The 12,353-nt window shown below is 47.6% G+C and overlaps 1 protein-coding gene across 3 annotated transcripts in view; it reads left to right on the top strand.

The window, feature by feature from the left end:
* Window positions 1–9,753, top strand: part of CLUH (clustered mitochondria (cluA/CLU1) homolog) — a 34,720-nt gene extending 24,967 nt beyond the window's left edge. For 2 of the 3 annotated variants that reach the window (XM_009318813.1, XM_009318812.1), the window contains exons 19-27: window positions 488–641; window positions 994–1,133; window positions 1,246–1,326; window positions 1,968–2,093; window positions 2,615–2,736; window positions 4,172–4,265; window positions 5,021–5,155; window positions 6,431–6,504; window positions 7,767–9,753. In XM_009318813.1, coding sequence (XP_009317088.1) covers window positions 488–641; window positions 994–1,133; window positions 1,246–1,326; window positions 1,968–2,093; window positions 2,615–2,736; window positions 4,172–4,265; window positions 5,021–5,155; window positions 6,431–6,504; window positions 7,767–7,935 — 1,095 coding nt within the window. In that variant the 3' untranslated portion in view covers window positions 7,936–9,753. The remainder of the gene's footprint in view (window positions 1–487; window positions 642–993; window positions 1,134–1,245; window positions 1,327–1,967; window positions 2,094–2,614; window positions 2,737–4,171; window positions 4,266–5,020; window positions 5,156–6,430; window positions 6,505–7,766) is intronic. The other variant, XR_663374.1, reaches the window with a different exon arrangement.
* Window positions 9,754–12,353: the final 2,600 nt, after the last annotated feature.

The following is a 12,353-nucleotide window of genomic DNA, read 5'->3' as shown; positions in this document are numbered from 1 at the left end:
GTACATCTCCCTTGGAAGATCAGCCAGCCTGAATACAATTCCTGTAGCTTGCTCTGTCTGACAAACCAACCTCACATCATAAGTTCACGCACACGCATACTCCCCATCCAAAGAGAAGCAGCTTTTTGGCTGAGCTGAGCAGGACTTTGGGGTTGTCCTTGCTTGAAGAACAGGGGGTTTCCTTCCCCACAGCACTGCCTTCTCGCTCCTCTGTGGGGTGCGGGAGTTTGGCTGGATAGGGTTCCCCTGTTGGGGCTCCTGTGCTGGCACGACCGTGCCGTGGCACTGCGGTCCCATTTTGCCATGCACACGTGGTGGTGCATGCCTACACGTGACCTTTTTTCAAAACTCTGTCCCCAGGTAGTGATACAGGAGATGTTTTGACTGTGAATCCGCATGCAGAATTCAAGGCTCATTTTCCACTCTTTTCTTGCCAAGTACCTATGAAAGTGGTGACCGTAACCTCTGGTCTTTTTGGTTCCTCCAGATACTGCTGAAAGAGTACAACTTTGACAACAGGCACAAGCCCACCTTCACAGAAGAGGATATTCTCAACATCTTCCCTGTAGTGAAGCACGTAAACCCTAAAGCCTCAGATGCTTTCCACTTCTTCCAGAGCGGGCAAGCAAAGGTTCAGCAAGGTACAGACCCAACATGCCTCTGCCTCTTGAGGCGACTGCTGATAAAAGGAAGAGCAGGGTATGTGTGGCATGGCCCGCTGCCCTCCACCAATATACCCCCACCCACCCTGTTGTGGTAGGGAATCGTGGTCTCCAAGACCATCTGAAACACACACTTGCTATAGAGTTACCAACGATGAACAAGGATGGACGTAGGGCAGCAATTTCCTTCTCCTAGGTTTTAGTCCTTACACAAGGCAGTGACTTAGGGCTACATATCCCACTGCTGTTTTCACTTCATGGGCAACACACTTCTCCAGTAGTATTAGGGGTTATTTAACACACATACGTATATGAATATAACTTTTTTCAGGTTTCTTGAAGGAGGGCTGCGAGCTCATCAATGAAGCCTTAAACTTGTTCAACAATGTGTATGGTGCTATGCATGTAGAAATCTGTGCCTGCCTGAGGCTGCTAGCTCGTCTCAACTATATCATGGGAGATTATTCAGAGGTAAGCAAGGGCTCTGATAGGGTCTGTTTAGTCCTCTCATTCCTTCCCCATGCTCGCTTGCTCAAGTGCACGGCACTGTGTGAGTTGCTCTTGGGTCTTCTGTTCTGTTTAGGCCTTAAGTAATCAGCAGAAAGCGGTGCTAATGAGCGAGAGGGTCCTGGGTATTGAACATCCCAACACGATTCAAGAATACGTGAGTACAGGGTGCTGGGGAAGAAGCAGCACCTCATGTGTCCACCTGGAGTCTGTGAGCCTTAATTCATGTCTGCATCTAGAAAACAGTTGCAGTTTTCCTTCCTTCTGCAGTGTTCTTCCCAGAATCCTCCACTTCCATCATAAGTTTTGTATCTTATGATTTTGTAAGCCAAATACCTAAGTGTTTGCATTATAAGCGTCCTGCATGGTCAGTATTTGTCCTACTTAGTTTAGAATTTTGGGGTTTTGTCTGCTGAATGTTTATTTATATTCATTAATTCTGCTGGCTTTTGCCCTGGGCTTATGTCAAAAACGAAGAAAGAGAAAGAATCCCCCCAAAAGTGCAATCAGAATGTCATATACATACAGGTCAGTTTTGAAATATTCCTTGAGGTGCATAAGAAACTGAAATGAAACACTTGGGCTTCCTCAGTACTTATATCTTACGTGATACCTCAGTGGAGCTGTAAATCAACCAGCAGACTTGGACTTTTGGGAGTGGTTGAAATCCTTTTTAATCATAAAGGAAGACCTTTTTATTTGTGTGCAGCTGAGGAAAGGAGTAGAAAGGAGAGATTAGTTTGCTTTACAGAGTGATAAGTAAAAACCATTAATGCTGGGTTACTTCTTTTGTTACAGATGCACCTTGCTTTGTACTGCTTTGCGAACAGCCAGCTCTCTACAGCATTGAACTTACTGTACCGTGCACGCTACCTCATGCTATTGGTATTTGGGGAGGATCACCCAGAAATGGCACTCTTAGATGTAAGTAATCTTCTACAGCCTTCAAGTTTCTAATCTCCAAGAAACCTCTTGGCCTTTAAAATGCCCACAGTGCTGGCTAATTAAAATAAATGTTTAGGCACTGCTTTTTCCTCCCTGGGTTACTACCAGTTAGTGCTATTAGAAGAAGAGAAGAAAGGAGTTTGACTCTCTAGCTGGGAAGGTCAGCCTTCTGTGGCTGGAGCTCTGCACTGGGACACTGGAGACGTGGGTTTGAGCGCCTGTAATCCTTGGGCAAATTCCTTAATTTAGCCTGTTCTTGTTGCCCTTGCATAAAATGGAGAGTTCCTTCTCTCACTTTTGTCTGGCTTGCTTGGACTGAGCTCCCAAGGGGGAGAATGGTCTCCTGTCACCTGTTATGTGCTGTAGAGATACGTGCTGGGGACTTGTGGCTGCTACAGCCTTCTCAGCAGTGAAATACCTGTGTGGTCTTGGTATTTACAAAGCAATACATGCATAGTTTGAATTTGCTTTCTGAATGCCTACTTGACTTCTTTGTGCAGAACAACATTGGCTTGGTGCTCCACGGGGTTATGGAGTATGACCTGTCCCTCCGGTTCCTGGAGAACGCGCTGGCCATCAGCTCCAAGTATCACGGCTCCAAGTCTTTGAAAGTTGCACTAAGGTGAGGCAGGGTGGAGTGCTGGGCTGTGTCACCATACTGTTAAAGATGAGTACATTCACCCTGTGCTTATATGGGAGGGATCTGATCCGGCTGTGTCCAGCTCTATCCTGTTAAATTAGGGATTGACTCTTGTCCCAGCTGTCAGGCTCCTTGGGACTGCTGGGCTGCGTGAGTCAAGGTCGTGGTGCAGCATCCAAGTTTGTTGTCTTGACAGACAGAGATCCCTTGTTCTTAAAGCTAATTGTGGGATCTGCTGTAATGCTGGTTGCCCCAAAAATCTGTCAAGATGACCCTGGTCACTGTGGACTCTCAGCAGAAAAACGTGAAGCAAGCGAAGGTTGGAGAGCAAGGCTAATGTAATCGTACTGGGAGGCTGGGATGATACGTAAACACTTGTAGTTAATTGTTTCAGCCCTCAGGGAGCTATCTTTGAGAAGCATATAATTTGCTTTTGTCCTTTACCATAAAGTCTTGTATTTGAATAAAATACTGAGCAGCTTCCTTGTTTCCAAGGGAGCTATGAGTGGTTGGCACCTTTAGGATCTGCTCTAGATACCCACTGCTCTTCAGTGCTGTACGCATTGTCCTTGAATGCAAAACTGGCTCACTATCAACCAAGCAGTGGCCCACTCCTAATTACTACGACCACATTGCAACCCATCTGTTCTTCGTCAGGGTGAAAATAAATCTTACTAAGCACCCACAAGAGTCAGATTTGTTTTCCAGCAGTTGATGGATATGCATTCTGCAGAAAGCATCTTGCCTTCCCTTAGTAGCACTGGGATGCTCGATGAGATTCATCACCTCCCCCAGAGTAATACTGCCAAAAACAGAAATCTTTTTTTCATTCCAGAAACACTAAGGAAGCAAAGTCCAAGCCAAGTCAGCTCTCCCAACTGGAGAGAGCCCAGGTGACTTGGGTCCCAGCTCTGCCACTCTTCTGCTGGTTGTTTCTGTGCTGGAAGTTTTTTTACTTTTGGCTGTGAATAATCAAGTAATTCACACCTTTGCTTTCTAAGAAATAAAAAGACTTTTTGAAGGGTAAGGGCTTATGACTGCTTCCTTCTTCTCCAGTTAACAAATGTAGCCCTGAGATGGTCCCGTGGATGTGCTGCCTCCATTCAGTTCACCGCTGTGGCCTTCAGCTTTCCTGGGTGCAGGAGGAAAAAAATCCCCAGTTCAGTCTTTACTTCTGTAGGTCACTTCTCAGCATTTCAACAAAAATCCAGCCCAAATCAGTATAGTATATTCATCCCCAAATGGGATGGGGAGAAGTAACTACCAGGGTGCTGTATTCAGAGTCCAGTAGCTGCCTCCTTTGACACTGGTATTAAGACTTCTAGCCTAAACATTGTTACGTTAAAGTCATGCTTGCTGTAGTGCAGAAATGTTTCTTCTTCATTAAACTACCTCTAAACCCTTCTCCTTCCCTCAGCCACCACTTGGTAGCCCGAGTGTATGAGAGCAAAGCAGAATTCCGGTCAGCTCTGCAGCACGAGAAGGAAGGCTACACCATCTACAAAAACCAGGTAACGAGCATGCATGCTGCTAATTTGTGTCAATCACTTTCCTGCCAGAAACGAGCAGTACCACAGCAAAACAGTGCCACAACTCGAAACTCAGGGAGGCCTTTCTTACAAACAGCTCTGAGCAGATGCCAGAGCATCTTCTTTCTAGAGATGGGGCAGAATTGCTGCCCTGTACAATAACTGACCAGATTTTATGCCAAAAGTCTTTGAATAGCCTTCCTGCAAGTTTGTTCTTGCTGTACCCCTGTCGCTGGACAGAAACTTCTGTTGGTGGCATGGCCCCACATTCTGGCAGGGCACTGAAAGAGCTGGCCTGTTCTTTCCACTTTTTTACACCACCTGTCTTTTAAATACCAGATCCAAACTCGTTTGGTAGTTGAGCTGTTCCATGGGCAATACCTTCTCCCGCTCACAGCCCTTGCTGATGCACAGTGAAACTTCTGCATCAGCCCGGGGTCTGTCTGAACACGCCTGCAGTTGTACACTGTGATTCACTGGCTGAAAGCACAGCCTGGTGGAGGGAATGCCGCTCACCCTGCAGACGTGCTCCTACTTGATGGAAATGTGTAATGTAGATAATAAGGCTCCTGGAGGAATTTTGTTTGTTTGTTTTTTGAATGCCAAGGCAGGTGAAATCCAGTTACGCGTTTCTATAAGGATGTTGAGCTAGCAGAGATAGGAGTGCACCCTGGTTTGGGTCCTGTTCTGATTTGTAATGTTGTACCTTTGTTTTTTATTTTCCCTTTTCTGATTAGCTTGGAGAACACCATGAAAAGACCAAAGAGAGCTCTGAGTACTTGAAATACCTGACTCAGCAAGCAGTCGCTCTTCAACGCACAATGAACGAGATTTACAAGAATGGCTCCAATGCGAACATCATGCCCCTTAAGGTAGCCTCATGCAACGAGAGCGATCGAGAGTACTTGCCATGAAGGCAGAGATTTGTATTTAGCTGTTCCTGAAGGACACGTCAGTGCACGCGAGCAGATGTTGCCTGTGCAGGAGGTGGTAATGGCTGTGCCAGCTGCAGACCCTTCACAGGCAGGAGGTCCCTGCAAAGGCAGAGGCTCAGACAGACATGCACAGCGTAACCAACGCGGACTGAGCATTTGTCCCCTCTGCTTCTGAATAGAGCGGCTCTGGGCTCTGGCTCTTTCTCCTGAGCTCAGGCAGTTGAGCGCAGCTGACTGCGTTGCAGGGCACCCGGGGAAATCGGCAAGGACACGCTGGGCAGCTCACAGTGTGGGAGCCTGGGACACCTATGTGCAAACCTGCCCCTCTGCTGACTCACTGGCTGCAGGCAGGTTGCACAAGCCAAAAGTACTTCAGTTTCCTCATCCTAAAAAATGCTGTCATCTTTCACCAGGTGCTTTGTTCTCCTTCCAAGGATTTTGTGGTGTGGGGAGGCTGGGCAGCAGAGCGGGGCATGGGGGGCGGGTGCCTGCTTTGCCTTGCCTTACATGGAGCAGGAACAGATTGGCCCTCTTGGGCCAAACCTGGCTGCTCTTACCTGCCTGTGCACCTGGCAGATCACACCAGCCTGTCTGTGGCATATCTAGGGGAGTACGCACTAACTCGTGTGATGGGTGCTCTCCCTGCCATGCTGTACACCAGCAGCTGCCAGAGGATTGTGAGCCAGCAGGTTGGGGAAGAGGCTTCCAGCTGCAGAGATTCCCTCCCAGTAGAAAGGGCAGGGCAGGATAGTGCTCTGGGAGTGGCTGCAGAGAACTGGGTACAGAACTGAAGAGCTTATGGCAGAGTAATTTGAGCATAAGGACCTTTAATTGAGTATATGGTCAAGTCCAGGAAATAGTGTCCAGCTAAGAGGCTCAAACCCATAAAATGGTAAACAACAGTTCAAGAAAGAAAAAAAACCCAAAACTACATTTTGAACTCACATATACACTACGTTTAACTGAAGTCCTGCGGAGTTCAGAGGGGAGGTTGCCCACAGTGACTAAGGGCCTCTAGATGTTGCTTTTCAACTTATGGGTATAAAGAGGTAGAAAATACAAATTACGCCACCTTACAGCTACTGGAGAGTCGTATGAGACCTAGCTTTTTCTCAGCTGTTGGTAAATGGGGTCTGGACTTGCTTAGGAGCTCTGAGTTGTTCTGTCTGGGTTTTGACTTTAAACACTCTTTTTTTTCCTCTTACGCTGTAGTTCACAGCTCCCAGTATGGCCAGTGTCCTGGAGCAGCTCAACATTATCAATGGGATTCTCTTCATTCCACTAAGGTAGAGTGATACTTCTGTGTGTTGTACCTTTAGAAACCAAGTAGTCTTTTTGCGTAAGCTTTGTTCCAGAGATAGCATAAATACAACGCTTCTCTTTGCATTAAGAGTCACTGACCCAAAATGTGGCGTTTCCAGTGATCTTAGGTACCGCTTCTCTTCAGGCAGCACTAGGCAGAAATTGTCACTTTTGCATAAAAACTGCTTTTGAAGGTGCTGGATCCTCTGAAGGCACTGCTGAACACTTGCAAAGGGATGCTCTACAGGATCCCTGGGCAATCCTTAGTGGCACTAAAAAAGCTCCAGGCTGGAGGAACGCTGCATGCGATGTCAGGCGTCTCTTTCAAAACTGTAACCTTGAGCTTGTAGCAGCAGCAATCTGATCTCACAAAGCTGCTCTGTGAAGCTAAAGGAAATCAGGCAAGCTTCCTGGAGAACTGATGCATCAGTGGGCAAGACCACTATTGTGTGACTTGCCCCATGGGTCGCTCTGCAAGCAGGCAGGAGCTGGCATCTCCCCTCGTCGCCTGTTCTCAGCCGGTCACGCCAGCAGCAAAGGGATTCTTCGTTTAGCTCTGTTTGCAGAGTGGGAGGTAGCTGAAGCAGAGTCAGTGGTCTCTGTCCAGAAGAAATGAAGTGAGCGGTGCTGGGCTGTGAAGAGCAGCACTGGCTCTTCCACAGACAGGGCTGCTTAGCAAGGTAGTTGCTTTAAGGACATCTTGGAGGTATTCCTTCCCCAGCTCCACAGGATTTGTTTACAAAGAACATTACCCAAGATCATAATACTAGCCCTGATTATCATCATCAAGACCACTATAAACAGCAGTACTCTTAAATATTTTTTTTCTTTAATTATAAATTGTCTCTTAGACTTTTAGTTGAAAATTTGATGGGGGGGGAGGGGAGTGGAAAAAGATGACCTGAGCTGAGACTGTGTTCTTCTAATGCTATAAATAATCACCAATGGTAAAAATTCACCAGAAGCAGCTGGAGGCTGCCCGGACATAGACAAGATTAACCTCACTGCCTCTGCCCCGAGTGGCCACTGACGGGTCACGTCCTGGTGCCTTTGGTTCAAAACCAAATGGCAACCCAGCCCCCTAGCCTTGCTTAGGTATTGCTGAGACATGGGACCTGGGACCTGGCAGGAAGAGGGCGAGCGCTAGGAGCATTTCCTATTTTGTGGCACGCTGCCTTGTCCCTGCGCTTCACACCATTCCTAAAGGTAGTCTAATGTTTGCTACCCTTCCTGGTTTCCCCTTCAGCCAAAAAGACTTGGAAAACCTTAAAGCAGAGGTGCAGCGACGCCAGCAGCTCCAGGAAAGCATAAAAAGTGGTGAACAGCTGGAACCAGAGGACAAAGCTGTGGAGGAGAAAGAGGCTGAGCCAAGCATGCCTTCTGCTGAGATCCCCTTAACACAGAGCTCTGCTTAATGTGTACCTCGCTTAAAAAAAAAAAGTTTAAACCACCCTTTTCTGAATCTGACCCAGGGTCTCGGACTCCCCTGGAGCAGCTCCTCCTTTTTTGACAATGTTATTGCACTGGTACAATTAATACACAATGCAAAGAACTAATCTGAGAAATGTAATCTGTCTGACTGAGCTTGTGTCTGCCACGTGAAGGGGAAGGTGGCCAGGATGCAGCAGCATACGAAAGAGCCATCCTAGGTGAGCGGAGCCAGAGGCTGTCACGCCTGTGTGTGTGTGTGTACGTGTTGTGTGCGCGCGCGTATCATCAGTTATTTCTACTTTGTACATATGAATTCCAAATGAACTGTCTTGAGGTATGTAACATTTCTCAGGTCATTTTTATGTTGACTAAGGACACTGCTTTGCTAAAACAGTACAAAACCAGCCCCATCCACTGCTCAGCGTTCTTGTAACATGTGGATTCCAAGCCAAAAGATTTGTTTTCCCCCAGTCACTATCCCGATTTGTGCTAAGACAACGCAGCAGCCATATTTGTATTGCTCAGATGACCGAAGCCTGTAACGTGTGAGTAAAAATGGGGGAATGTACAGCATTTTCTACATCAGGATATAGCCATTGGATTCCATTAACCATTTTTTTCTACTTTTGGTTGGCAGTGCTGAAATTCAGTGGGGTTTTGTAACATTCACATTCTAATTTTCAAGGTAAAGATATAGATAGAGAGATATAGAGAGATATATATATATATGAATGATACTCACAGTTCCACCTCTCTGCTCTGCTTGCAGCTGAGTAACTTCGGATACTGTATCCAAAGAGTGAGGGCTTGACGTTTAAAAAAAGCGCACAAACTTCCATTACAGTGGAAACCCCAGTGCCTAGGAGAGATTGATAATGGCATCAAATGAGGTCTGAACTAAAGTAATTTAGCAGGAAATCGCGGCCCTACTAAAAGGGCGAGGGAAGAGGGGAGGAAGAGTCAGAAATAGGGACTCGGTCTCATTTGCAATAGCAACTGTAACACAGAGCTGATGGATTTTAACCTGACGGGCAAGTTGAACCAGATTGGAGCCGCAGGTTTCCCACAAGCTGAAATCACTAGGCTTCGGGGAAGGGGGGTTAAATAAAAACTAAAATTCCCACAGCACTGAAACCTATGGCTAAGACCTTCTTAACTAACTTTTGCACACTGGTTTTGAGATTGTTGCCAGGGGAGCTTCCATTGCTGGCAATGGATGTTACTGAAATGGCAGATGCCACTAAACAAATCCTTATGTCCCCTCCCCGTCACACACACGTCCCGTGGCAGTTGTCAAGGACTAGCGCGTGCTCCCCTGGCCGCGCCGGTCACAAAGCAGGTAAGGTGTGGCCACCGCAGGCCATGGTGTGCCGACAGAGTTGAATGTCCTTTTTTCCGAACAGATCGAGCTGTAGAACACAGCCACCCTGTGCTGACAAAGGAGTCCAGTCTTTCTCTCTCTCGTGTTGTCTGTCATGGATAGTACCCTGTGCTAATTCGCATTGCTTCTTTTACTGACCTTCTGGAGAACAAGCGCTGTCACTGTGCTCTGTACCCTTGGTTTCCTGTACTGCATTACAGGTATTTGTAACTCTTGGTGGGGGGGAAGGGAAGGAGGGGAGCAGCCTCCAAGTTGTGAGAGGCGGCAAAGCAGGAGGAGTCTTTACTGCAAAAGAACTTGCTCCTATTAGAAAAATTCTGAATTTCCTGGAAGGCAATCAATAAATGACTACAGTGCATCTTTCCTACAAGATTTTTCTTTTGCTAGTCTCTTTCAGTCCATTAAAAGCTTTTTAAACTGTTTTAGGTACTTTATTTATTGGTTTCTTTACAGTTTGGTGCAAGGTGTTGGATACCATTAGTCTGAACACCATCACTGGAGCCACCACTTCTGTTCAGGTGCAGGTACAGATTGGCTGGAGGCTTTAAAACCTGTAACTGATGCCCCACTGCAGGGCTCAGCCCCCATTAAGCACTCCTCTACCTGCAGGTGTTTGTTCCCTGCATCCAGCACACGCTTTTCCCTGGCTTGCTTTCTCAGCGATGCTCAAGGTTGGGGCGCGCACGCCGGGTCGTTTTACCGACCTCCCGCGCAGCGGCAGGACTGGAAGCTCTTGGACCCTTTTGGAAGGTGCTGCGGTCACTGGAACATTTCAGTAAGCCGCACAGTTCACAAACTTGTGCGGGTTAACACTGCCTCGGCCCCGTGCACCCTTTTCCTCTAACAAAGCGCCCCTGTGGACGGAGGAATTGACTCCAAAAGATCAGTAATAAAACCAGCACCAGAATCACACCCACAGCAACCCAAAACCACGGAGAAGCAGGAACTGCCCTCTTCTGTCAACAAACACTTCAGAATCACTTTTGCCTCAAGGCAGCGGAGCTACTTCTCCATCTTGCTCAAGGGGAGAAGGGGGTGAGCAGGGGCACAGGTGCACCGTGGGTTTTTGTAAACGTGAAATGAAGCTGAAGGATGCAAATCCCAGCTAACACGGCTTCACAGCTAAGCAGCTTGAACGCCATCAGTAGTTAAATAACTGCATTCAACAACACACCTTCCTCTTTTGGGGTTTGGGTGTTCTCAGGTACTCGGTTCACAAGTTCTTAAACAAAAATGAACTTGGAAGAACTGACTCAAACTAGGGCTGGGGACACGCCAGGTCAAGAGGAGGGCGGACGTTCAGGAAGCCGAACATAGCCTTCCCGGCCCTACAACAACTCACCTCCGTGACACCAACTTTGTTCCTAGTTCATACAGTTAGACGCAGTCCACCCTTTCACACCTATTCGGGTCTGGCTCAGACAGGATTTAACACCACACGTGTAGGTGTCACACGGAAGCACTGAACCTCGGCTGTTCCCGTAGCTGGCAGGTAACAGTACGCCGCTGCCTGAGAAAAGTAACTGCAGCAAAATGGAATTATTTCAAAGAGTAAAAACATCAGCAATCCAGGAGACACACAGAAATACACTATTTTTATCCTCCTTGCTTTCTTTCCAGACAGAGGGATTTCCAGCACTTAATGTCATCAGACAGATCACATACCATAAAAGCTACAGCCTTCTTTCACGGAAAAGTCACCCGTTAAAGCTTCACTGCATTTAGCGGTCGTACCGTTCAGAGAGAAGCCTACTCAACTGAATACGTCATTTTCCCACCATTGACCAAAATTCCTCTACGTGCAGTTTGCCATATTCAACCCTGCCTGCTGAAAAATGTTTTAATACCCATCACTGCTGTATCAAAACTGGAAGCAACTGGTGGAACACTGGTCATACGCTTACAGAGCCGCTTTCAGTAAGGCACTCGCTGCACAATCAACAAGTCACCAAGGTGAAGGGGAAAATTAAATTGTTCAACTACCCAGGTTGCTCTTAGCAACTTACCTTCTAATATCCCTTCTCTCTCCCTTTTGATAAGCTTACTATGTTTGCAAACACACAGAAGGCTTTCCCTTCAAACCTGCATCCTAACACCGTCTCTGGACCAAACGCTCAGGACCTCCCTTCACCTCAGCCGGGACCTCTGACCGCACCTTAGCTCCGGCAGAGCGTGGAGTTCAGTTGTTTTTCCCAGATGAAAGTCGGTCTCCCCCCAAAGCCTATCCCAGGTCTGTTCCTGCTATTCAGTAACACCGTGCAAGACCCATTACCCAGAACGTAGCTGGTAGTAGCTTTGTTTCATTCTCTGCCCCACATCACGGTCGAGGTCACATCCTTGCTCTTCCATTAATGAAGAAATGCACACTTCCACTTTAGTTCACTGACCCATTTATAAACAGCAATTAAGGCCAGATCACAGGAAAAAAAAACACCAAACCAAACTACACACCAACTGAAAGACACCAACACGAAAACGAAAACAAAGCTTCCATGCCTCAGCTTTCCAGGTATGCACCTCCACCCGCACAGGGCTTGTTGCCTGAGAAAGCAGAGTACTCCCACGCCGAGTCACTCGGAGGATTCACTGCGGAGTGACTGCAACCTTCAGCCTCGACAGCTCCAATGGTACCGAGTAAAGAAACAGTGAAAGATGGTTCTTACTAGGTCTGCTGTGGAGTAAGGTTCAAGGTAAGGGGGGGAAAAAAACCCAAAGAAACCCCAAACCAAAACAAAAAATGGGAAAACAGCCCTGGGACAGGACCAGTAAGGGAGGGAGCTCCCCTCGCGCACCCGGTCACAGAACAAACAACAGCCGCTTGGCCTCCGCGCACAGCCGAAGCCTTCCTCCGCTGCACCTCCGTAACCACGCCAACTGCTTCAGCACGAGACACTGGGATCGCTACCCAACACCGTGAACAGATTACGCTCCAAACACACCACTTCACCCAAACCCCAAGCAGCAGCTTCCACCACCCGGGCGCTGCTGGAGCAGTCGCACGGCAGAGGCCTGGCGGGAGAC

Source organism: Pygoscelis adeliae, unplaced genomic scaffold (assembly GCF_000699105.1).
Source record: "Pygoscelis adeliae isolate BGI_AS28 unplaced genomic scaffold, ASM69910v1 Scaffold392, whole genome shotgun sequence".
In the NCBI taxonomy this organism is placed as follows: Eukaryota; Metazoa; Chordata; class Aves; order Sphenisciformes; family Spheniscidae; genus Pygoscelis; species Pygoscelis adeliae.
The sequence above is the reverse complement of the archived record's forward strand: the minus strand, read 5'-3'. Positions and strand labels throughout refer to the sequence as shown.